This window comes from Vombatus ursinus, unplaced genomic scaffold, assembly GCF_900497805.2.
Source record: "Vombatus ursinus unplaced genomic scaffold, bare-nosed wombat genome assembly UNPS02014781.1, whole genome shotgun sequence".
In the NCBI taxonomy this organism is placed as follows: Eukaryota; Metazoa; Chordata; class Mammalia; order Diprotodontia; family Vombatidae; genus Vombatus; species Vombatus ursinus.
In genome coordinates this window covers 17,398,730-17,425,107 of record NW_020954559.1, presented here as the reverse complement: position 1 = coordinate 17,425,107, position 26,378 = coordinate 17,398,730, and the positions used below count along the sequence as shown (strand labels likewise).

Below are 26,378 nucleotides of genomic sequence, written 5' to 3'. Positions count from 1 at the left end.
ATTATCTGGTCATTCAGTCCTGAAAGACGGCTGTGCCCGTAACCTTCCCTTTCTTTACCTAATCAATCGTTCCTTTATCTTTATTGGCCGGCACCTTGTTGGGGGTCTAGTTTTTGTGCTTTTGTTTCCCGGAGAGATGAGGCCGCGTCATTGATGCCTTCGAAACCTTAGCATCTAGCTCTGGATGGGGCACATAGTAGGGGCTTAATACCTTCAGGGTGACTTGGGAGAAGATGATGGCAGGCTCAAGAAACCCTGCGCGGCACAAGGCCGAGTGCCACGCTGGGGAGGAGGGGGTGGTCCCAAGAGCGCATGCGTCAGGGACGTACTTCCGGCCTCGCGAGATCCCGCCCCCCTCGGCTCCAGGTTTGAACGCTGTTTCCCCTGGAGACGGAGAGACAACGGCGGGCGAGACCGGAGAAGCAGAGACGAGCTATGGATCCCAAAATCGTCAAGCCTCCGGGTCAGGACGAGGTCTTGGAACGACTCAAGAACCGTTACGGAATCTGTAGCAATGTCCAGTGTGAGGTAAACCCTCCCCCGGCCAGAGGGCAAGGCGACTGTCTCTTCTCCCTCCTGTATCCCAGTCGGTTTCCTGGGTCCCGCTCGGCTCCCGGAGCCGCCTGCCTTTCGCCCCGCTTCGCTTCCATTCCCCGCCAGGTAAAGTAATCGCGTGCCCCTTCCCGCTCTTCTCCCGCATCTGCGAGCCCAGTACCCCGCTCCACCCACTGCGGCTTAAGTGTTCTGAGGCAAGTCTGTGTCAGCGCTGGGCTGGGGCGCCTGGGGGCGGGGAGGGGCGGGGATGGGGAAGGGAGGGGGAGGGGGAAAGAGTGAACAGCGGTGCTGTGCAGCTATGTGAGCCTGGCTTATCATCCCTAGTCTTAGTATGGAAATAACCAGAGCTTGCATTTATATAGAGCTCTAAAATTTGCAGTGTGCATTTACATTTGTCATCTCGTTCAGCCTTCACAACAACCCTGTGCGGTAGGTATTCTGTATAGCCCCATTTTACAGTCGAGGCAACAAACATTTATTAAGCTCCTATTGTGTACCAGGCGCAGTGCTTTTAAGGAAGCACTGGGGATGTACAGATACACACACACATTCACACTCACACTCACAGTAAAGTTACCTACCATTAAATAAGCCTGTACCATTGGGCCAGGGACTGTTCTTTATGCACTCGGGCTAGACAGTCGAGTTACTGAACATTAACCTCTTACTATGAGCCACGAACTGTGTCTTCCAATAAGCGCTGGAGATAGACAAGTCAAGTTGCCAAGCATTTATGTTATGAGCCAGACAGTGCCTGGGGATACAAGGGCAAAAGACAGAAGCAACTTCTCACAGACATAGAGGGAAAGCGCGGGCTAGCATTAATTGAAGGGGAGGGATGGAGATGCAGTTTTAGCTGGGACTGGAAGGAAACCCAGAGGTGGATATTAGGAGGAGGGAGAAAGTTCCAGTCATGGGAGCAGCTAGTGGAAATGCCAGTCAGGAGATGGAGTGTCGGGAAGGAGGAACAGCAAGGATGAGTTTGGAGGGAGAGTAAGGTGTAGGAAGACTGGAGATGGCAGGTTACAAAGGATTTTAAATGCCAAACAGGATTTTATTGTCAGTGAACTTCCAGAGTACTGGAAGTGATGGAGAGCCACCGAAGTTGATTTAATGAGGGGAGGGGAGTGTCAGGGCCAGACTTCTGAATAGGAAAGTTAGGAAGAGGGGAGGGAGAATTTGGGAGGAATATATGACTTCTGTTTAGGCATGTCAAGTTTAAGATGAGAGCACCCAGGCAGAGTCCCACAGCTCTGGGTAGAATTAGAAATCAGGTCTTCTTAATTTTTAAGTCAAGTGCTTTACCCACTATGCTTGCCTAGCTGCCTATTTTGAGCCCGCCTCCCAATGAGCCACCTTATTTTACTTTTTATTTTTAAAATTATATATTTTTTCAATTATCAAGAATTTATTTTCTCGCATCTTACCCCAATAGAAAAAAAGGGGAAAAAAAGCCTTGTAATTCAAATATGTAATAGTCAAGCATAGCAAATTTCTACAATGGTTATGTCCAAAAATGTACGTTTTATTCTACATCTACGTTCTACCTTTCAAACCTATAATACCTCTCATACTTATTAAGCGGGGTGACGTCCTGCATGTTCCTTAACCTTGGAGCTGGAGGGGCATTATGGTATAATGGATAGGGCAGTGGACTAAAAAGTTAGGAAAAGCTGGGTTTGTGTTCCTCACCAGCTATGTTAATTCTCAAGTCATTCTGTCTTCTCTTTGCTTCAGTTTCCTCAAATGTAAGATATGGGGAGCTGAGACTCAATAACTTATATGGTGCCACACAGCTAATAAATATCAGAGCTAGTACTTAAACACAGGATTTATGTTTCTAAATACAGTACTGCTTTCACTATCTCACAGCTGCTTCCCTTGAAAGCAGTTGCCAGCAGTGGTAAGAGTTGAGTGTAAGGCTAACTTGCATTAACCCTGCTTTGCTTCTTAGATGAAGACCTTTCCTAAATCTCTTAATCCCTCTGAGCCTCAGTTTTCATATCTTTTAAAAAGGAGAAATGATAAAACACAAGAAATATTTATCAACCATCTCCAAAGTTTAGATAAAACAAGCCTTCAAGGAATCTACAATCTAATAAATAAATCTAATAAATTGTGTTTTATACACAATATTATATGTGGAAGGGGTTACAAATAACGTGCTGAATCCTGGGGAGGAAAGCCATTAATGACCTGATAGATCAGGGTACAAAGCATTGTAGACATTATTAGGGACATCTATAAGCAATATCTTCTCTGTCTACCTCAGGATATAAGGATCATAAGAGATAAGTATGGAACCAAATTCAATCGGTCTAATTTTCCTTGTGGTTGATTGTCCTAAAAATTTTTCCTTACCTACAAAACTTTTCAAAAAATGTATTTGTATTAAAAATGAGTTGTTATAAAAACCTTGTAAAAGTTGATTTTATATTTTAACACACTGAAAACGAGTGTTTTTAAGATAAGCTTTTAAGTATTAAATATAAGTTAAATATGTTATTTCTTTTAGTTTGTTGGTTTGGATAATCAGGTCAGATGTAAAAGCAGAAGATCTCTTACCTACACAGGTAGGAAGATTAAGTTTATTGTTCGTTTTGGTGTTCATAATAAAATTCAATTTGAGAAGACAGTACTAGAAAATTAGTATACTGTGCCTGTAGAAAGTTTTGTTCATGGAGGTATAAATAACAAATACTGTGATTTTTTGATTATTTTAATAATCTAATAGCTGTTTGATAAATGACTTTACAAACCTGTAAATCAAAAGTATGATTCTGATTCAGTCATTTTTTAAATATGTTTATTGCTACCTTCCCCTCCCTTCCTCATTAAAGCTTCTTTATGTTGGGTTAAAAAAAAAGACCAAAAGGGTATATTTGGTGGCATATACAGTAATGTATTAACTAAATGTTGTTGTAATATACTTCTAAAAGTACATAATTAAACTATAGAAAGTACTTTATGTAGCAGAATCTAGCTCAGGTTCCAGGTTGACATTTAATTTGGTTTATATCTTGGTAAAGGTCACCATAGCTACTTATTTATGAATTGCTAGTTATTGTATTAGCATGGCTTTGGTACTAAAATGTCTCCCCTTCTCCCACTGCTCCAAGAAAAAAAAATCATATAAAAATTTCTTTTTAGAATTTTAGTCATTACTTCCTAAATTTAATCATTGACTATTTGAATTATTAACTTTATCGGGTTCAGTGTTTTTATATAATAACTTTTTTTTTCAATTCACCAATTAACATAAATCAATCTCTTTATATTTACTTTTATAGATAATAATTCTTAATTATGATTATAGATTTTAGAATTAAAATTAGTCCAACTTAAGAGAACACTTCCTGAAATATATTTGATATGTGAACAGATGTTCAGGATCTTAAATTAAAATTGTATTTGTTTGACACTTCCAATCTTATGAAATAGAACTATTTCTCGTTGAATTTCTGAGAAGATAGAGAGGACTTGTATTCTTTAAAAAAAAATCTTAATTTTATGTTAAAAATTTATAATTTGTTTTCCTATATAACCCTCCCCTTTGTCTTGTTGAATTCAAATAAACATGGCCCAAGATTTTGTTCGTTAAATATTTATTGATAACTTATTACATATATTATTTATTGAGAACTCATTACATGTATTATCATATAAGAAATGACTGTACTGAGGAGATGTTAAAAAATCAGATATTGCTTTATGGGATTTATAGTTTAGTTATGGAGACAAGATGTTACATACTCAAAGTAGTTAATTTAGTCTTAAATTGTAGGGACAATGTTCTATGAAAAAGTCAATATCTCAATCTGTACTTTGTGTGTTTTTTTTTATTTGCTGATAGATGTATTGGATAACTTATCATCAGATCCAGTTATGCCTCTTCCCACTGACTCAGCAGCAACATTTTCTCACAATACAGAAATAAATTCTTCGAAACCCCTTTGTGACCTGTTCAAGAAGAATGTGAATTGGTATGGTATCCCTGTATCCTCAATACTGTTGGCCCTTCAGTATTTCATACACATACTAAAAACTAGATTTTGAATTGGCTTTTTTTCCCTGAGAGATTTGAACCTAGTAACTTGAGTGTTGTTAGCTTCAGTAATATTTTACAATTGAAGAGATAGCTAGATAAGGCATTTATTAAATAACTACTGAAAATATAAATAAAAATCAGCAATACAGGGTCTCCTGTCATGGAGCTTGCCTTCTAATAGTAGAAATAATTACATAAAGGGAAGCTGGAAGGGAAAATTATTGGCGCTGGTGGCCTGGAAGTGAAGTGGAGACTTGTTGCTAGAAAAATAGGTAAAAGCTCAGCTGTTTCAGTCCAGGGTGTTTCCTTGTAGACTGTGAGCTTCTTGGGAGTAGGTTTTTTGTTTGTTTGTTTTTTTCCACCTTTCTTTATATCCCCAGTATTATATAGTGATGGGCACATTAGTAGGTATTAAATAAATGCTGGTTGACTGAACCCAAGGATCTGGTGGGGAGGGGTGGGGGGTGATGGCTGGAGTCCATGTGGTATGGTTTGTAGCTGGTGGGTAGGAAGGAAGGTAGACACCTGTTTGAAAGGAACCCCTTTATTTTTACTTAGAAATAGCCAAGATTGGAACATAGACATATTAGATTTAATGTTATATTAATGTGTTTAGCTATCCTATTAACCATCCTAAAATATATGAATAACATTTTTATATTTGTTCTTTCAATTTGAATAATTCAAGACTCAAATTGAGATCTGTTTGTTTCAATTTGAATCCATGTTTCTTGGACAATGAGATATTTTAAATTAACATAATAATAATAGCATTTTTATAGTAGTTTAGAGTTTGTAAAGTGTTGTGTCCCCATTGTATGTAGTGTGGTGTAAGACACGGAAGAATGGTGTAACTTGTTCTGTCCCTTGAGGAGCTTAGATTAAGTCCTTTAAAAATTTAAAAAACAATTTTTTTGAGTTTATAGTTTTGTTAAAGAGACAAGACTTAACACATAAAAAGCCATTACAGAACAATCCAGGACAGTGTATTATGCTAATTTAAACATGGGAAATGACCAAATATATATGGTACAGATAATGTGTCTGTATATATGGCAGCCAAGGAAGGAAGAAGGTTAGAAATAAAGTAAGACTAAAGCTGTATAAGAGAAGCACCAAGTTTCCTTACCTGGGAATTGCAGTTGGTTATAGCAGTGATTCCATTGGTCACAGGTCCAGGGCCTATCCCTGTCTTAAAGCAGTATACACATGTAGACTATAAAAGAATAATTCTCCAGAGAGTTCAAGCAGGAATACCCACATCTTTGTAAAATTATCAGTAATTTTCAAATGAAAGGTACATGTCTTTATTTAAATTCTCCATTTGGCACTCACAAACACTGCCAACTTTTTCTGTTGGAGCTTCAGAGTATATGCAGAAAGAAGAGAAATTGACACGAAGTTCATTATCTATCTTAATTTGAGATTTCCCCTAGTATTTCCTTACATAAAGTTCTTGAAATAATCTGGGGATGATTTATAATTTTAGCTTTATTCAAAACATGTAATGAGTGCATCTTATGTGAAGAGTACTTTGTGAGAAGATACATTTAGGTAAGGGTCAGTCTGCCTTCATGGAACTTACAGTCTAGAAAAGGGTAAGAACACAAACATGGACAACGGTAATACACAATTTTCAGTAAGTTGGTAAGCATTTACTAAGCCCATACTATGTTCACAGTACCAGGGATACAAATGCAAAGATTTGAAGCCATTCCACTGTGAAGGAGCTTGCATTCTGTTGAGGGAAACAAGTATATCCAATAAGTGTATTCAAAGTAATAAAAAAGAATAAATACCAAGTCGGGGGGGGGATTGGAAATTGGGAGGGGAGTCAGGAAAGGCTTCATGTAAAAGGTGGTGCTGGAACTGTGTTATGAAGAAAGAGTGAGTTGTGAGGCAGAGGTAAGGAGGTAGGGCATTCCATATGTGGGGGATGGCCAGTACAAAGGCATTGAGATGGAAGATAGTGTCCGGTTTGAAGAATGGAGAGGAAGCTAGTCAGATTGTCAAGTTTGGAAGGGAGATAGTATGTAATGAGGTTGGAAAGATAGATTGGGGACAGATTACAAAGGACTTTAAAGTATAAACAGAGGAGATTATATAGATTTGATTTTAGAGGCTAATAGGAAGCCTTAGGAGTTTACTGAATTGAGGAGTGACTTGGTCAGATCTGTACTTAAGGAAAATTACTTTGGCAGCTGTGTGGAGCCATGATGTCAATCTCAAATAGAAATGGGGGCACTAAACCATCCATAAAGATCCCTGTAGGCCACATAGTGACTTAGAAAACCATATATTAACATCTGTATGGTATTTTTACTTATTTGTTAGATATTTCCAAATTATGTCTTAATCTGCATCAAGTAGCATCTGGAATTTTGTGGACTGCTGCATGTTCGATATCTGATATGGAGGATTGATTGGAGAAGAAAGAAACCAAATGTAGGAGGACGTATTAGGAAGCCCATGAGAAGTGATGAGGATGTGACTTAAAGTGGTGGAAGAAGAGGTTGGATGTGAGAGCTGATTGAGAAGTAGGAAGAATAAGATTGGACAACTAATTGGCTATGTGGAGTGAGGGAGAGTGATTTTCTACAGTACTTTTTTTTACACACACTTATGTTGCCTGTTATTTGTCTATATATATTCATTCACATATATTATACGTATGTGTGAACATATGTGTGTATATATATACGCGCACACACACATATACATATACACATACCTACACACGTACATATATATATATGTGTATATATATATATATATATACACCAAGAGAGAGGTCTACACACCCACATACCCTCTGAACCTGTGATTTTACCACTGTAGAAAATTCCAAGTAACAAAATTCCCTTTTTTAATGCAGATGAGCAACTTCTATAATTTATAGTCTTAGAAGGTTAGGGCCTGGGAAGTTAAGGAATTTGCTGTGTCATGTAGTCAATGGGTCAGAAACGATACTTAAACCAGAGAAATTATACTGATTACTGCAGTTATCCTTCTGTTACTATAGTCTTCTATTATGTCATGCAGCTTCTTTACTTTATTACATATACTGTAGAATTTTCAACGTTTAATATAATTCTATTAGAATTTACAAATTAATTTTCTCATTTTTCATCTAAATAAGTTTGAATGCATGTAAAGTCTAATTCAATTAAGTACATGTAGTAAATGGTTACTTTTCTTTGACAAATACCATTAAAATTTTTCTTTACAATTCTGTAATACTAATTAATGACCCTGGTCAAATCACTTTGTCCCTATGAGCCTCAGTTTCCTTATCTGTAAAATAGGGATAATACTACTTGTTATTCTTACTCATGGCTTTGTTGTGAGGAAAGTGCTTTTTAAACTTTAAAGCTTTATATACATGTGAGCTATTACTGCATTTCAATTTTAATACTATAGAATATTTTATAGGATTTTTTGAGTTGCTATGTATAATTTTTTTCTTTAAAGTCTAGATGATGACCTGGATTATTTTTGTGATTTGAGTCCACTGGAGGTGGAAGAAGAGTTAGTTGAAGGTGATCATAGCATCAGTATTGCGCAGGGAGTTAAACCATTCACAAAAGAAACACCCCCAGGTAAATAAAAATCCTATTTCATAACAGTCACTTAATTTTAACTTAGGCAAGAATGAAGAATAAAACTTATTTCTGGAAGTGTAAAGATGGATGCTGAATTACCCTATGTATTTAAAAATGTACCTTTTTGCAAATTGTATTGATATATTTTAACTTCACCTGTATTTTTGAAGATATCCTTCTCCCCTCCCCTTTCACTACCATTATGTGGCCCTTGTAACAAAAAATAAGCAGAAAAAGAAAACCAACAAAACTAAACACATTAAGTGGATCTGATGGTACATGCAGAAGCAAGTACTTCTGTAAAGAAGGGAGAAGTGCCTTTTTATCATCTCTGCCAAGTCAAGAGTGATCATACAATGACACATCATTCAGTTTTGGTTTTTATTTTCCCCAGGTACATTTAGTCCCTGTGTGACCTTGAGCAGGTCACCTAACCTTTCTAGATTTCAGTTTCTTTGATAGTATAAGAAGAGAATTGGACTAGATGGCCTCTGAAATCTCTCCCAGCTCTAAAGCTTTTCCTAATTTAAAAAAGTTGATATCTTTTGTTTTTATATCATTTACTTTTCCCAATATATCCTTTCTTCCTCCCCTTCCTGAGTGTCCTCCATCCCTTAGAACAAAGAATAAAAAGAGAGGGTGAGGGGAACAATTTAACAAAACTAACCAAGATAACAACCAAGGCTGACCTCTATAGTATTTCCCACTTCTGAAGAAAAAATGTTGAGGAGTACATTTTCCCATATCTTAAGTATCATGCTTGATCATTATAATTTTATATAATTTAATTCTACCATACTCTGAGAGCCAGAAGGGATCTTGGAAGTTTTTAGTCCGGAACACCTTTTTTTAAGAGGTAAAGAAAATGAAACCCAGAAAATTTAAATGACTTGCCCAGGGTAATACAGTGAGTAATTGTCTTTAGTTCAAATTCAAACCCAAGTCTTCCTGACACCAAGGTCACACGCTAGCTATATTGATTGTTTTATTCTTTCCATTTCCACTATTATAGTTGTAGTTGTGTTGTTTTCCAGGTTATGCTTACTTCACTTCTTATCAGTTCAGATAAGTCTTCCCCTGTTTCTCTTTATTCATCATATCCATTGTTGCTTACAGCACAGTAATATTCAGTTACACTCATGTACTACTACTTGTTGAGCCTTTCCACTGTTAGTGGACATGTCCTTTGTTTCCAGTTCTTTACTATCTAAAAAAGGGTTCCTAAAAGTATTTTGGGACATATTTTTATCCTTGACTGCCTTTGAAGTATATGCCTAGAAGTGGGTTCTCTGGATCAAACGGTGTGGCTATTTGAGTCACTTTCGTCACATAATTCCAAATTGTTACCCAGATTAAGGAAGAACTCTACCAATAGTGCATTGCTGTGCCTCTCTTTGTCCATATCTTTGATTGTGTAATTTATCGGGTAAATAACTTTTGATCGTTACACACACACACACACACACACACACACGTTGGTTCCTTACATGTCTTGGATATCATTTTTTTTTCTTTTGGCGAGGCAGTTAGGGTTAAGTGACTTATCCAGAGTCATGTAGCTGATAAGTGTCAAGAGTCTGAGGTCGCATTTGAACTCAGGTCCTACTGATTCTAGGACTGGTGCTCTATCCACTGCACCACTTAGCTGCCCCCAATCATATGCTTTTCTGAAATGTTTGTTACAAAGATTATTTTTCCCCAGTTGACCATTTATTCTAGTTGCATTGATTTTATTGGTGTAGAAGCATTTCAACTTCACAAAATAAAATTATTTTATTTTTTGGAATCTCTTCTATAATTGATTTGGTTAAGGATTGTGAAAAATACCTGATAGCTGGGCATGGTTTTTTATTACTGTTATCCTTATTACTTAGGAACCTTAAGCTTGGTGGTTTGCTTGAGGTTGAGAGCTCTGAGCCTCAGTAGGAATAAGACCATTTGGGTTTTACCTGGGAACAGGTAACTTACCAAGCTTCCTAAAAATGGGCAAAGTAGCCCAGGTCAAAAATGGAGCAGGTTAAAGCTTTCTTGACAGTCAGTAGTGGGATTAGGCCCATGAGTGGTGGAAATGGAGGAACCTAGTGTAAAAAACAAACAAATAAAAAACATCTGATTTATTTTTCTCCTAATTTTTTAATACTATGACCGCTAATATTCAGGTCACATATGTATTTTGAGCTTATTTGTGACATATGGCTTAAAATGTTCTAAATTTCTGCCAAACTATATTACAAGTTTTTCTGTTTATTTTTATCAAATAAAGAGTTTTTCCTCTCTTTTTCTGTCTTTCACCTTACACCCTCTCACATACTCTTTGATCCAGCGATGCTAGCTTTCTTGCTGTTCCTTAAACTCCTCCCTACATAGGGCATCTTCACTGGCTGTCCCCTTGTCTGAAGTTCTCTCCCTCCTGATTGCTGTTTCTTGGCTGCTCTGACTGCCTTCAAGTCCCACCTAAAATCCTCCTTAATGTAGTGCCTTCTCTCTGTCAATTATCTCCAGTTAATCATATGTTTACCTTGTTAGAGAGTTGTTTGCATGTCTCCTCCATTAGAGGTCTTTGAGAGGCAGGGACTGCCTTTTGTTTTTCTCTGTATCCCTAGCACTTAGCACAATGCCTAGCACATAATACATGCTTCATAAATGTTTATTGATTGACTGATCTATATATACCAATGAAACCATAGGTCTAGAGGAAGGGGTAGGGAACCTGAGGCCTCAAGGCCACATGTCGCTTTCTAGGTTCTCCAGTTAGGCCTTTTAACTGAATCCAAGTTTTACAGAACAAATCCTTTTATTGAGGGGATTTGTTCTGTGAAGTTTGGCTTCAGTCAAAGGGGGGCCACACTTGAGAACCTAGAAGGCCATGTGTGACCTTGAGGCCAAAGGTTCTCCCACCCCTGGTCTAGCCCAATGGTGTCAAACTCAAATAGAAATGATAGCATATTGACTTAGAAAACCACAAACTAACATAATCTATAATGTATTATATTTTTATTTATTTTGTTAAATATTTCCCAGTTACATTTTAATCTGGACACAGTTTTGTGGACAGTGTGTTTAACCCTTCTGGTCTAGCCTATTCCTAGATGAATTTTATTATTTTACTTCATTTTACAAAATAGCCCTTTTGCTAAAATATAAATTAATTTAGTCAGTAGTATTGTCATTTTTGTTATATTATTACATCTTAACCATGAACCATGAGTTTCCAGTTACTTCTTTTATTTCTGTAAAGATTGTTTTATCATATTTATATAATTTCTTTTCTTTTCTTTTTTGGTGAGGCAATTGGGGTTAAGTGACTTGCCCAGGGTCACACAGCTAGTGAGTGTCAAGTGTCTGAGGCATATTTATATAATTTTTAAGTATGATTTGGTAGCTTTAACCTTAATTGTTTCCTAGTATTAAATCATCCTTACATTCCTACTAAAATTCTAACTGGGTCATACTTAATATTTTGGTGAATATTTTTAAAATACATTTTTATATTCTCTTTGTTAAGTCTTTATTTAAAATGTCTGCATCAATGTTGATTGGTGACATTGGTGTACATTCATCCTCTGTTTTATCCTTGTCTGAGTTAGATACCAGGACTATATTTGTCTAATAAAAGTAGCTTAGTAGAGTGTGTCTTTCTCAGTTATTGAAAAGAATTTTTTATAAAATAGATTTTTTTTTTAAAGACTCGATTGAATTCACTTGTACATTTATCAAGACCAGGGATTTTGTTTTGGTAGTTCATTTATAACTTTCTCTATTTCTCTGTCTTACATTAGGTTGTTTAAGAACTTAACTAATTTTTAGTTGGGTAATCTTCATAGTCATTTATTTTATAGTATCAGTTCTGCTTGTAGCATATAATTGTGTATATAGCTTCTGATAATTCTTCTGTCTATCCTGCCTCCCCCCTTATTAATTTATAATTTTCATTTTTGGTGGGGATTTAATTTTCCTCTTTTTAAAAACTGAATTAGCTAATGGTTTATCAGATTTGTTAGGCATTTCAAAAGACGGGCTAATTTTGTAATCAATTTTATCTCTTTTTCCTCTGATTTTTCTTTATCTTTTGTGCTTTTTGAGAGGTTTGTTAATTTGTTGATTTTTCACATTAAAAAAAAATTTTCTTTTTCATACAATTCTTCCTCAAATTGCTTTAGTTGTATCCCTGAAACTTAGGCATGTTGTGTTGTTGTCTATTCCTTTTACATAGTTATTTTTTTCTTATTATTTATTCTTTGACCCACTCACTTTTCAGTACCTCATTATTTAATCTTTATTTAGGTTTAGATTGATATCTTTTTGTTTATTTTGTTTGTTTCCTCTGTTAACTACTAGTATATTTTGTTTTGGTCTTTAAAGGATGTATTTAACATTTCTGCTTTTTTACATTTTTTAAAAATTTCTGTTCTGTAGTACATGGTCACTTTTTATAAAGATAGTGCAAAATGCTTAGAAATCTGTATGTTCTTTAATTACCATTTTGAAAATGCCGTTAAGTGTTTGAAATGTAGTTTTCCCAACAGTAAGTTCAGCTCTGTGGTTTTGTCTTTATAGTTCGGTTGCATTCATCTATTTCTGAAATAAACATTAACATTTTTTATACTGTGTTGCTCGATTTGTCTTTTTTACAGTTTTCTTTTTTATGTGAATTTTGGTGCTATTTATACTGTTTGGTGCATATATATTTACTAATTTCATTGTCTGTAATACCTTTAAGTATAATGTAATTTCCTTGTTTACCTATTTTAACATTGTGAATTTTTTTGTTTGTTGTTTTTTATCTGAAGTCATGATTGCAGCTGTTTCTTTGAATTATCTTATTCAAAGTAAATTTTGTTCCAGCTCATATTTTCATTTTTTTGTGAATCTTTATTTTTTAAAACGTGTTTTATGTATGCAGGAAGCTTAAGCTTTTGTTTTCTTATCTAATCTATAAGTACCCTTTTATTGAAGAGTTAGCACCATTACATTTAAGGTTGTAATTATTAGGTTTGTATTTTCCTTCATTTAATTATTTTTTATCTTACTTAATATTTTATTTTTCCTTCTTGTTTTTCAAATTTTGAGTTCCAAATTTTCTCCCTCCCTCCCCTCTCCTCCATTGAGAAGACAAGTAATTTGACATTGGTTATACACACGTAGTCATGCAAAACATGTTTCTATGTAAGTCATTCTGTGAAAGAAGCATAGTCAAAAAAACATCAAGAAAAATAAAGTATAGAAAATGTATCTTTGGTCTTCATTCAGGTTCCACTAGTTCTCTCTCTGGAGATGGATAGCACCATCATCAGTCCTAAAGAATTGTCTTGGATTATTGTATTGCTCAGAATAGCTAAGTTATTGATAGTAGATCATCATATAATATTGCTGTTACTGTGCACAAGATTCTCTTGGTTCTACTCATTTCACTTTGTATCAGCTCACATAAGTCTTTCCATGTTTTTTCTGAGAGCATCCTGCTCATCATTTCTTTTTTTTCTTTATGAATTAATTTATTTATTTTTAGTTTTTAATATTCACTTCCACAAAATTTTGAGTTCCAAATTTTCTCCCCATCTCACCTTTCCCCTCACCCCAAGACAGTGTGCATTCTGAATACCCCTTCCCCTAATCTGCCTTCCCTTCTATCACTCCCCCCACCACCTTCTCTTATTCCCTTCCTCTTCTGTTTTCCTGTAGGGCAGGATATCTTATTTCCCAGTTGCATGTAAAAACAATTTTTAACATTTGTTTTTAAAACTTGGGGTTTCAAATTTTCTCCCTTCCTCCCTCCCCACCTACTCTCATTGAGAAAGCAAGCAACTTGATATAGGTTATACATGTGTAGTCATGCAAAACACTTCCATAGTAGTCATGTTGTGAAAAACTTAACTATTTCCCTTCATCTTATCCTGCCCCCCCCCATTCTGTTCTCTCTTTTGACCCTGTCCCTCCTCAGAAGTGTTTGCTTCTGATTACCCCCTCTCCTAATCTGCCCTCCCTTCTATCATCCCCTTGCTCTCTTAGCCCCTTTCCCCTTATTTTCCTGTAGGGTAAGATAGATTTCCATACCCAATTGAATGTGTATGTTATTCTTTCCTTAAGCTCAATCCGACGAGAATAAGATTCACTCATTCCATCCCACCTTCTCCCACTTCCCCTCCACTATAAAAACTTTTTCTTGTCTGTTTTATGGAAGATAATTTACCCCATTCTACCTCTCCCTTTATCCTTCTCTCAGTATAATCCTCTCTTACTAATTTTAATTTTTAGATATCATCCCTTCATCTTCAATTTACCCTGTGCCTTCTGTCTATCTATCTATCTATCTATCTATCTCTATATATATATATATATATTTTTTCCCTCCAACTACCCTAATACTGACAAAGGTCTCATGAGTTACAAATATCGTCTTTCCTTGTAGGAATGTAAACAGTTCAACTTTAATAAGTCCCTTATGATTTTTCTTTCCTGTTTACCTTTTCATGCTTCTCTTGAGTCTTGTATTTGAAAGTCAGGTTTTCTATTCAGCTCTGGTCTTTTCATCAAGAATTCTTGAAAGTCCTCTATTTCACTGAATGACCATTTTTTCCCCTGAAGAATTATACTCGGTTTTGCTGAGTAGGTGATTCTTGGTTGTAATCCTATCTCCTTTGACCACCAGAATCTATCCAAACCCTTCGGTCCCTTAATGTAGAAGCTGTTAAATCTTGTGTTATCCTGATTGTGTTTCCACAATACTTGAATTGTTTCTTTCTGGATGCTTACAATATTTTCTTCTTGACCTGGCACCTCTGGAATTTGGCCATAATATTCCTAGGAGTTTTCCTTTGAGGATCAAATTTGGCTATAATATTCCTGGGAGTTTTCCTTTGGGGATTTCTTTCAGGAGGTGATAGGTGGATTCTTTCCATTTCTATTTTACCTTCGGGTTCTAGAATATCAGGGCAGTTTTCTTTGATAATTTCTTGAAAGATGATGTGTAGGCTCATTTTTTGATCATGGTTTTCTGGTAGTCCAGTAATTTTTAAATTATCTCTCCTGGATCTTTATTCCAGGGCAGTTGTTTTTCCAGTGAGATGTTTCACATTGTCTTCAATTTTTTCATTCTTTTGGTTTTGTTTTGCAATGTCTTGATTTCTCATAAAGTCATTAGCTTCCATTTGCTCCATTCTAATTTTTAAGGAAGTATTTTCTTCTGTGAGCTTTTGGACTTCCTTTTCCATTTGGTAAATTCTGCTTTTTAAGGCATTCTTCTCCTCATTGGCTTTTTGGACCTCTTTGGCCATTTGGGTTAGTCTATTTTTAAGGTGTCATTTTCTTCAGTGTTTTTTTGGGTCTCCTTTAGCAAGCTGTTGATTTGTTTTTCATGATTTTCTTGCATCACTCTCATTTCTCTTCCTAGTTTTTCCTTCTCAAAATCCTTTTTGAGCTCTTCCATGGCCTGGGACTGATTCATATTTTTCTTTGAGGCTTTGGATGTAAGAGCTTTTGACTTTCTTGTCTTCTTCTGGTTGTATGTTTTGATCTCCTTTGTCACCAAAGTAAGATTCTATAGTCTGACTTTTTTTTTTGCACAGTTTGCTCATGCTCCCAGCCAATTACTTGGGTTTTAAATTCTTTGTTAAGGTAGGGCTCTGCTTCCAGTGTACAGAATGTACTATCCCAGGCTTCTGGGGTTTTGTGCAGCTGTTTTCTTAGATACTTCTAGGGACCTGTAAATTTTCAGTTCTACCAAGGTGGTATGATCGAAGGCGAGGTGTTTATTCCTTTCCTAGCCTGGGCTCTGGTCTATGAGTGACCACAAGCACTCTTTTCTGCCTTGGAACTGTGAGGAGGATTCTCTCTCCACTGCTACCACAAGCTCCACGATGTCAGCGCTCCTCACCCTAGGACTGCCACCCAGAACTGTGACCCAGATCCAAGCACAGATAAAGTAAGAGAATCTTGCCTTAGCATTAGCAAAGAGATCTCTGTATTACCTCTCTGATCAGCTGCTCAATCCCCCGTCCATCTGTGGGCCAAGAGCTCCGGAATCAGCCGCTGCCCTGGGGTTGTGCCGGGACTGGGGTCAGACTGAGCTCTTCTCTCACCATGGTCCAACGGACCTTTCCTACTGACTTTCTAAGTTGTCTTTGGTGTTTGCGGGTTGAGAAGTCTGGAAACCACCACAGCTCCCCTTGATTCAGTCACCTGAGGTCTGCTTCAGGTTCCCTGAAGCCTGGTCTTTGCCTGTGTGGCCCAAGCTGAGCTGTACTCCCCTCCCAGCCTGGAGCAGTAGACCTTTCCAATCAACCATCCATTGGGCTGGAAATTTGTTTCACTCTGTCTTTTTATAGGTTCTGCTGCTCAAGAATTTGTTCAGAGCCGTTTTTTACAGGTATTTGGAGGGATTTGGGGGAGAACTCAAGCAAGTTACTGGTTTTACTCTGCCATCCTGGCTCCGCCCATTTAATTCTTTTGAATTGATTTCCCACCTCTTTTAAGCAGAATTTGGATTCTGCAAGAAGTATTGCATACATTATTTAATAATAGTTTCCTCCCTATCTGTCTCTGTTCCTGATTTTTCTGATATATTCCAATTTTCTTAAATTTTACTTAAGTTGTTATCCCTCCTTCCTTCCTTCTCCCAGCTCAGATAAGGGAATTCTTCCAGTAATTGACACCCTCTTCCCATGTCTTTTAGCTTCTATAACATTCATTTGTTGCATTATTTTTTTCCAGCATGTTAATTTATTTCTCCTCATTTTTTATCCCTTCTAGTCGTTTCTGTAATTAAATTTCTATCTTTCACTCTCTCTGTAGATTATACAAGGTAGAGCTTCTTGGGGACAAAAACTGTGCACTCTATATTACTTCCCACTTAACTGTTAGATTAATCACAGATGGTTGTTTTTCTTCACTAATTTTTTGGGGAAGGGTTATTCAGTGTTCTTGCTGTTATTGTTGTTGATGTTGTTGTCGTGGGGGCACTTTTTCCCCTGAGCCTTACTCCCTGAGATCTCAGGGTAGTGTGGTATGATGGGAGATACACTGTTTCTTGAGTTGCAGAAACTAGTCCTACTCTATGCTCTTATAGTTATTGCTTACTCTTTCTAAGGAGTTTATGTAACCTTTGAGCTTATGTCCTCTTGTCTTCTTTGGATGCTAGATGTCCCTTTAGACTCATATACTCCTTCTTCTTGGGACCCCTAACTATTTTTTGGAGAAGGGAGTCTCCCTGGAACAAAACTTATTTTAGGGCTGCCTATCTCCTCAAGTCCTTTACCTCCACTGTTGTGAACCTACTTTCTCATACCATTTCAGGTGGGTCAAGAAACTTAACAATACCACTGCCTTCTTTCCTCTGAAAGGTCAGGCATGGCAGGAGGGAGTCCTCAACTTTCTCCTATGCCTTCTTTTTCTTTGTCTAAATAATTATGCTATTTAGTGCTGAACCCTTCCCTCTACCCTCATACCCTTGGGGGGGGGGGTTGCTTTTGAATTCAGTTCTTTTTCTTTCTTTTGACTTTTATCTGCCCAGAATTATTAGCCTCTTTGATCCTTTTCCCCAACAGTGATCTCTTAATTGTTTGTCCTTTGATCAATTTAAGAGTGTTTATTTGTTTGTTTGTTTTATTTATGGGGAAAAAAGTCCTCGTCTGGCCCTAGAATCACAAGACAGTTGATTTTATTGTTTAGACTTTTCTTCATAACTCTGCTTATGTACCTTATGTTTCTCTCAAGTTTTTATGTGTCACATATTTTGCTCCTCTCTGGATTCTTTCAGTTAGATGAGTTGATTGTTCCTGTACTGTTGAAAATCTTTTTATTGAGGCAGCTAGGTGGCTCAGTGGATAGAGCACCAGCCCTGAAGTCAGGAGGACCTGAGTTCAAATCTGGCCTCAGAGCAAACACTTGACACTTACTAGCTCTGTGACCCTGGGCAAGTCACTTAACACCAATTGCCTAGAAAAAAAAAAAAGAAAAAAAAATCTTTTTATTTTCAGATCTTGTGTAGGCTGAACTTTTTAGGATACACACAGACACACACACTATATATAAACATATGCATGTGCACACATATCTTTATATAAATTTTTTTCTGGGAAGATTCCTCCTTCACCTTTACATTTTGGAATACCATATTCCAATTTCTTCTCCTTTTTTTTTTTTAAAGAGTAAGATTAGCCCTGAGGTGTTCAGATAATTTTCTTTCAGAGCTAAAATTGTTTTTCTTTGCTTCTTGTTTGAAATTGAAATTATGACGTTTAACCACTATGTTCCTTGGTGATTAAAACTTGGGATTTTCCTTGATTGGTGTTGTGTTGATTTTAACAATCATTACTTTGTTTTTTGTTTTCAATGCTTGTGGACAATTTTCTTGACTTATTTCTTGAAAATGGTAGACTTCTAACTTTTTCTTATTTTTAGGGAGAGCGCTTTAATCTTCAGGTTATATCTTCACATCTTTTCCTCAAACTCAGTAGCTTGGTTATGTGGAGACTTCATGGGCTCTTTCATTACTGCTGTTCTTTAATTCTGTTTTGCCAAATTTGCATCCAGATCTGTATTTTTAAGTTTCACATTTCATTTTTCAAAGTCTCCTCTTTTGAAGAGATTTTCTGTTAATGTATTTTAAGTTGTCTCTTATCTCATTTTGTCATGAGTTCTCCTTTGAGGGCACTGATGTCTGCCTTCACTTAAGTCAGAGTTTTCATTGTTATTTCCTTTTTATACATCTTTCCATCCAATTATTATATTTTAATTTTTCATTTCTTTTTGGATCCATTCTGTAGTTTTTTTATGTTGATTTCTTACTTCTGGTGACCTGTAGAATTTGTCTGACTTCTTTTTCCATTGGGGGATTTTTGTTTTTTCTTGCTCATTTTTCCTTCTCTGTGCTGCTGTATTTTTTCTTCTTGGGATTTAGGTTTATTCCCAAGCTTGTTTCATTGGCTTTCTTGCCCTTTGTCCCAATTTTCTAAGTTAGTTTTAAATCAAACATGTTTACCTTTTGACTCTGCCCCTAACTACTGCCTTGGATTTTGCCCATCATGTTTCAGAGTTCTCCTTGAGCCTGGGGGCAGAAGAATTGGGGGAGGAGGGTGGATGGGCGCCATGTGGTGTATGCCCTGCTGTGTCATCCCTCACTGTACTTCTATTTCAGTGATATGTGTGCATGTGAGAATTTCTTCCTTTAATGCTTCCTTTCACTCAGGCTGGGTGAGTGTAGTACTCTTTTCTTCTCTTAAGGGATGGGCATATAACGAGGTCATACTGAGTCACTGCTCTGGAAAGAGCGATAGAAAATGCTCTACGAAAGCTCTAAATGGCGATCTCTGTACTAGGCAATTTGTGGCTCCTCAACTTAACCCTGGGCTGTTAATGGAGAAAGCTTTCCTTTGTTTGGGGCTTTTCCCATCATTTTCTCTTCTTGTTATATTATTAACTCTATGTATTATTGATTTGTAGTAGTCTGGGTTCTGTGAGTAACTCTGATCCACCTTAGTTTGAGTGACCCCTTTGATTAATATTTGCCGTCATTGTCAGGAGGTGAATAAGCGTTATGATTTTTAGCTGTCTTATCCTTCAATGTTTTATGTGAAATATCCCAAATTCCTTAGAATACTGGTCTTCAACCAATAGAGAGGATTACTTGTTACCATGCTCCCCTTTTATCTGTTTGTAAATTCTTGACTGGGTGGTAAACACAACTTCTCCCATGAAAAATTTTGGAGATCCCTTTGGCTTATTGTTTAACATAAATTCATTCAAATGTTGCTTCAAAATTAAAGAACCTTAGATCTATACTTAGTGTTATTATAATTTAAATATTAATGAGTAAATTTGACTTTTAAAATTTTCACTTATTTTTAGATATGACCTTGCTGTGTAATTCAGTGTCTAGTAGTGAGTATTTCTATGATGGATATTGCTCTCCATTGAAGTATACTGACAAGTCAGTATCATCTCGCAAGATGTCTAACAAACTTGAGCAAAGTTTGCTTCCACCTCATATCAATCAGATATATAATGAATTATCTCTAATACATCAGAAACTGCAGGTGAGATGATGAACTGAAAATTTTGAAATGTTTATGTTCTTAGCAGTTAACATCCAATAAAATTTACATGTGAAGTATATTAGTTATTGAAAGCAGCATGGATAATGATGAGAGAAGAATTAATATTCATCTGTGAGAACTTTTTGAAAGGGGAAGAAATGGATGGATGGGTAAAAATAGTGTATGGGGGCATTGTCTAAAGGTAATTACACTAGGCAGATAAAGATGTGTGTTTTATGACTGGCTTCACTTCTCTGGGATCTTTTTTTGGGGGGAGGTGTTAAACTTGTGATTTGATAGATACAAACTCATGGTGAGGAAGTTCCCTCTACTAGTGCTGATCAGCAAATGTTCTGCAATTTGTAAGCTCTGTGTTCACTGTGCAGTTGTGTTGGACTTACCCAGGGTCACACAGGCAGCACACAGTATCAGTCACCTGGACTTGAACTCAGGTTTTCCTGACATTATGCCATGCTGCCTCCTGCAAAATCATAAAATCATAAATTTAGAACTTGAAAGGAGGTCAGTTTCCCTTTCTGAGCCTTGATTTTTTTCATCTGTAAAATCAGAGATTTGGACTGTGGTTCTTAGTTCCTTCTCCCTTGTCCTTTTCCTAACTATCTCAGCAATTCTCTCTGATGCAAGTTACTCCATGAAGTGTTTCCCATATTTCTAGTAAACACACTTTAAATTTTTTTCTTCACAAAACTTCTTCAGGAAACACTTCAGAAAATTACCTTACTCCAAATCTGTCATTTAAAGTAAAAGTGGAAAGTACTGTTCTTGTAATGATAAAGATTGTGACATAAGCTTAAATTCTGGGCCCCTTTTGGGGGGAAAATTCCCCTTTATTGGTTGTAAAATTATCAGAACTTTCAGAGAAAGGGTATCCTTGTTTTTGCATGAGTCCCTGCAATTTCGAGGTCTTTGGTTATATTATGTTTGCAATTCATGAAGTTTCACTTTTTGAAGAAATTAAATTTGTAACATCTTCTCTTTCAGTCTGCAGCCTGATTATAAGTATTGGCCACAAACATTCCTGAAGTCTTTCATAAAGAGATTTTTGGGCAGAAACAAGCAGGAATATCATTGCTTGTTCTTAAAATACTGTTTTAACTTTCTTGTTCATAATAGAACAGTTTAGTCTCTGTGAGAACTGGCATTTCATTTAGCATGCTTCTGTGATTTAGCACATTCATAGTATTCTTTTGCAAAATTTCTGTTAAAATTTCTTCATCATGCTATTTCTAGCTATTGTGTAATCCACATTTTAGTGAGACTCCCAAGTGTTTTCTAAAGAATGTTTATTTCATTGAAGTAAACTTGCATCAAAAAAAGCAATGTTTTACACCAAATGTATGTGTATTTTGGGTTTGTTTAAAAAAAAAAACCTTAAAAAACTTGAATATTTTGATACAGCAAGAAACTGCAGGACAGCAGGAGTTTGCTGCACAGCTTCATAAGCGAGAACATTTTTTAAGTCAAAAAGAAGAGCTGCTAATCCAACATGAAGCTGCTTTGACTAAAATTAAAAGTGTTGAAGAAGAAATTCGTACAAAATTTCAAATTATGAAAGAGGTAACTTTATATAGAGAGATTTCAGCTTACTGTAAACAATTTTCTTCTTGACATGGTTAATTAAAAAACTAAGTTTTACTACTTGATTTCATTACGGGTGTATTTGGAATGAAGACAGCCCTATAAGGAAATGAACATTTATTTTCATTTGGATTTAGGGAATATAGGACTTAGTAACTTGAAACAGTGTAAATAAGCATGTGTATGTTGAATGAATCTTTTGAACAGTCATATTTTTCTGCTTTTATGGTTTTTCAACCAAATGTAAAGCTAAGAGCTTGAGACAAAATGAAGCTTACTACTGATAGTTTTTAAAGCTGTTAGATGCGAAAAATGGAATGAAGTTAATTTATTATGATATTTATTCCTAGCTTGGCATGCCCCCTAATGAAGGGATTTGCCCTGCCAAGAAATACTACCAAATCCTAGATTGTATGCTTTTCTGTATTCTGGTCTCTTACTTATACGTTTTATGTGATGGATTTTTAATGTCCCTTGAATTTGAAAAAGGTTGTACTAGTGAGTGCTGTACTAGTGCTTAGCACAGTGTCTGCTATGTGTTGGACTGAATAAATACTTGTTGGTTTTTTAACTTGACTATAATTTAATGAAATAAAATTATTTTTCCTTAAGATCATGGAATCAATATTCCAATAGGAATGTCCAGGCTGAGTGAAGAGGCAGTGTGGTACAGTTGAAAGGACAGAGGATTTGGAGTCAGAAGATCTGGGTTTGAATCCCAGCTCTGTCACTTACTGCTTATGTGACCTTGGGCAACTCACTTAACCTTTCTGGGCCTCAGTTTCTTCATTTGTAAAATAAAGGGATTGAATTGGGTGACATCTGAAATCCCCTTTAGTTCCAGATCTGTGAGTCTCTAATAAAGGTCACTGATTTTCCAGATTTCTTTGCCTCTTCTAGTGAGGCTATTTTTTCCATGCCTCTGTACCTGCTGTGCTTAAAATGGGTTCAGCTACTACCCTTAATTTTCATAATATTTATATAATTAACTTGAGAACAATCTTGATTTTGGTTCTTAGTACTGTGAAACCTTAAAGCAACCTGCTCGTTTACATACATTCTGAATTAATTGAATGAAGAGGAAGACAACTACAAGTTTTAGCAGTTTATCTCTAAAGCTTGTTATTTTTATTTTAATTTGTAAAATAGGGAAAAGTTGGTTTGGATCACTTCATCTACTTTATGTACCCCATCATTTTTTTATACCTATTTAGTTACTCTTGTCATACTTTGTGATGATTCAGTTTTAGAAATAATATTGTTGAGAAGCTCAGCTGCTTAATAACACCAAATATTTGAGCTGATGCAACTTTTAAACATCTGTTTTCTAGTATTAGTTTCTGCTTTATCTTACCCATTTTGGACTACTTTCTAAAGAAAGCTCTTTATCACATTTATAGGATACTCTAGATCCTTCCCTGTAGTAGATGAAATACACCTACACTGTGTCTATATCATACCTCTAAATTGTCTTTCTCTTATTCGTTGACAAAATAAACCATTCATACTGGTTGGTTATCATGTAGATAAAACATCTGGTTGATTGGCTTATTATTCCTACTCTTTAGGTAGTTATTGAATTATACATATAATCTTAATTTGGAATTGAACATTTGGGCAACTGACAAATGTTTCTTTGGGTCTTTTGCTCTCTCTGTCAGAACTTAATATTTTCTTGGAAGAGATCAAATGTTGATTAATTTATTTTCATTTAACATAAATTTTCCAACTTTACATATCCATTGGTATTTCATAAATGCTATTTGTGATGTTTTTTGAATTATCTTATTTTTCTATGTTTGATTCTATCCATTACCAAAAATAGATCCCTGAGTGTCATTCTTAGTGATCTGAACTTAGATCAAGTGGCCACAATTTTCATGATGATTAAGTCATCAGGTGTGCCATAAAGTTTTATGATTTTGTTAGATCTGCATGATTTAAAATGGTGACTATTTAAAATATCAATAGCTTTTAATTAATTGATGTTAGTTGGTAACTTTCTGAACATATTACTGATACTGTATCCTTACCTAATTTTTAGAAGTTGTTTTTTCCCCTAAGCATCACATTGAAGAAATTAAGCACTTAACAGAAGCTCTTAAAGAAAAGACTAAAGAAAACAAGAGGCTAAAGTCATCTTTTGACACATTGAAAGAATTAAATGATAACCTGAAAAAACAGGCAAGAGCTATTTTCATTTTTATTTGTGTGTAAAACTTAAATATTAAGACATATTACGTTTAGAGAAAGTTTGGTAACAATAGTAATTTTATCAAAGGCTAATATTTTAAGCGTGACAATCCTTAAATGATCATCTTTTTCCTCAGTCACTTTGGTAAGAGTTCAACACTTAGATGTTGGAAATATGAAATTTCTGTAGATTACAAAGCGATCATAGAGTTTTTTTTTTAAAAAAAAAAACAAACTATCTTTAGCCAATGAAAGAAATATTTTGGCTTTGGGAACAAATTGATATCTTAAAACACTGGTTTCTGGCCATATTGAATATCATAAGCCACTGTTTTGTAGTTTTTGTTTCGGTGTTTGTTCTTTTTTTACTTTCTTCTGAAAATTTTGAATCTCAGGCTCTTGGTGATGGAAAAGCAATGGCAGGAAAAAGAAGATTCTCTCTCTCTCTGTTTGTCTTTCTCTATCTGCCTTTATCTGTCTGTCATGTTTGAGGAGGAGAGATTTATGTATAATATGCTTAAGCATTGGGATACAAATAGAAAAAGCAAGACAGTTCCTGATCTAAAGGTACAGTGGCAAAGCACATGATAATGCATCTTTTAAAATGTCTTTTCCACTGAAAAAAGCATATATTTCTGATGTTCAGTTACTTAACAATACTTTTGTGGTGAGAATTTTCTTTTTCAGTTCTTCAGTACTTGTTGTTTTTGAGAAGAGTAGTGGACAGCAGCACCTGCAGAAGCAGTTGACAGATTGTAGCTTCACAGACGTTACTTTCCAGAACAATGATTTGTGGTCTGAGAGGGCATTGATATTCCTGGGGCTCTTGGGTTTACCTGCCCCTGGATGGTAGTCAGTCAGTGGTTGGTGCTGGTTAGAATGGCAGTTTCCTTCTCTACAACGATTGCTCTCCTTATTGATGGCTATGACACATTGGCTGGAAACAGGACTGATAGTTTGGAGGATATTGCAGTTCCCAGGGCTCTTGGACTGTGGGTGTCCTGGGCTATCTCCACTAGGATGGAAGGGGAGGTGGTGGTCAAGGTGGTGTTGGTTTTAACTGCCTAGCGCATGTTGCTTCTTGTTTCTTTCTCTGAACCCCTTACTGCTTAAGCCAGGCTCACTTGCCTTCCCTCCATGTATATGGCAACACGCATGGTGTTGAGAATGGTGGTACCCTTCTTCTTAAGGTTTGCTCCTCTGGATGTTGGCTATAGAGGCCAAACCAGGAGGAGTGCTGGTGGTCTGGGGGTGCTGCTCTTCCTGGGTCTCTTGGGCTTGCCTGCCCATTGGTTGGCAGTTGGTATTGGTTGTGATGGGACTGATGAGCCCCTTCACTACAGAGTTTGCTTCCCTCTGTAATAGGTGTGGGAGGTGGACTACAAGTTAGACTGTTGGTCTTGGAGGCACTGCATTTCCTGGTGCTCTTAGGCTCTGAGTTTTGGCCTGTTTCCCTGGCATCAGAAGGGAGGTAGTGTCAAAGTGGTGATAGTGGTTTGACCCACCTGGCATATGCTACTTCATCTCTCCTTAGGGTACCTCCTGGCTTAAGCTTGGAAGGCTTACCTGCCTCATTGGTGGTAGCTGGTCAAATGTAGACTCTTGTGTTCTGGACTGAAAAAAAATCGGGGTTGATAAATTCTTCTGCACACTATTAAGTGACAGTGTTTTTTTGCAGTGACCTTATGTTAGCCTAGATGAATATTGATAGGTTGGAGCTCTCAAATTGCTGAAAGAAGCACATACATATATATGTGAATGAATATATGTATGTATATACATATATACATATATATGTATTTCTTTTGTCACTTACAGACACAAATGATCATTTATCTCTGCCGCAGACAGAAAAAAATTGTAGACAAATAGATTTTTTATGCTAGTATATATACATTTTGTTTATGATGCACTGAGAATTATAAGTTTCCAGAATATAACATTGTCCTTTCTAGAGAGACTCTTGACATTTATACTGAGTTGTAGGTTGAGTTGTTACTTATTTTGTAAACCTTTAAAGCACTATTTCAGTTTGAGTTATTATTGCAAAAGCACACACATAAACTTTGGTACTTTGCTGTTGATGTTTTGAAAGATCATTGACTTTAGTGGGGTACTCATTCTACCAACACATTAAAATCCTTTGTATGTCAGTCATCCTTAATGATGAGCTTTTCTGTTTTTTGCTGGCCTGGTAATCAGATCACTGATCTTTAGGCTATATACAAAGTTTTGTGTATACTAATACATAAAAATACGTAATACTAAAAATATTAGCTTCAGAGTATAGATCAGAACTTGTGCTCTTACTAGCATAGCCTTTAAAAAAGCCAATCACCTTTATAATGA

At 36.2% G+C, this 26,378-nt stretch overlaps 1 protein-coding gene across 5 annotated transcripts in view; it reads left to right on the top strand.

Annotated features, from left to right (window-relative positions):
• The first annotated feature begins 390 nt into the window (after positions 1–390).
• Positions 391–26,378, top strand: part of LOC114046284 (coiled-coil domain-containing protein 138-like) — a 67,886-nt gene continuing 41,898 nt past the window's right edge. For 2 of the 5 annotated variants that reach the window (XM_027866580.1, XM_027866578.1), the window contains exons 1-7: positions 391–660; positions 3,071–3,128; positions 4,409–4,538; positions 8,075–8,202; positions 20,050–20,237; positions 21,657–21,815; positions 23,901–24,020. In XM_027866580.1, coding sequence (XP_027722381.1) covers positions 436–660; positions 3,071–3,128; positions 4,409–4,538; positions 8,075–8,202; positions 20,050–20,237; positions 21,657–21,815; positions 23,901–24,020 — 1,008 coding nt within the window. In that variant the 5' untranslated portion in view covers positions 391–435. Of the gene's footprint in view, positions 661–3,070; positions 3,129–4,408; positions 4,539–8,074; positions 8,203–20,049; positions 20,238–21,656; positions 21,816–23,900; positions 24,021–26,378 lie in introns of those variants that run through there. The other 3 variants (XM_027866579.1, XM_027866581.1, XM_027866582.1) reach the window with 3 other exon arrangements.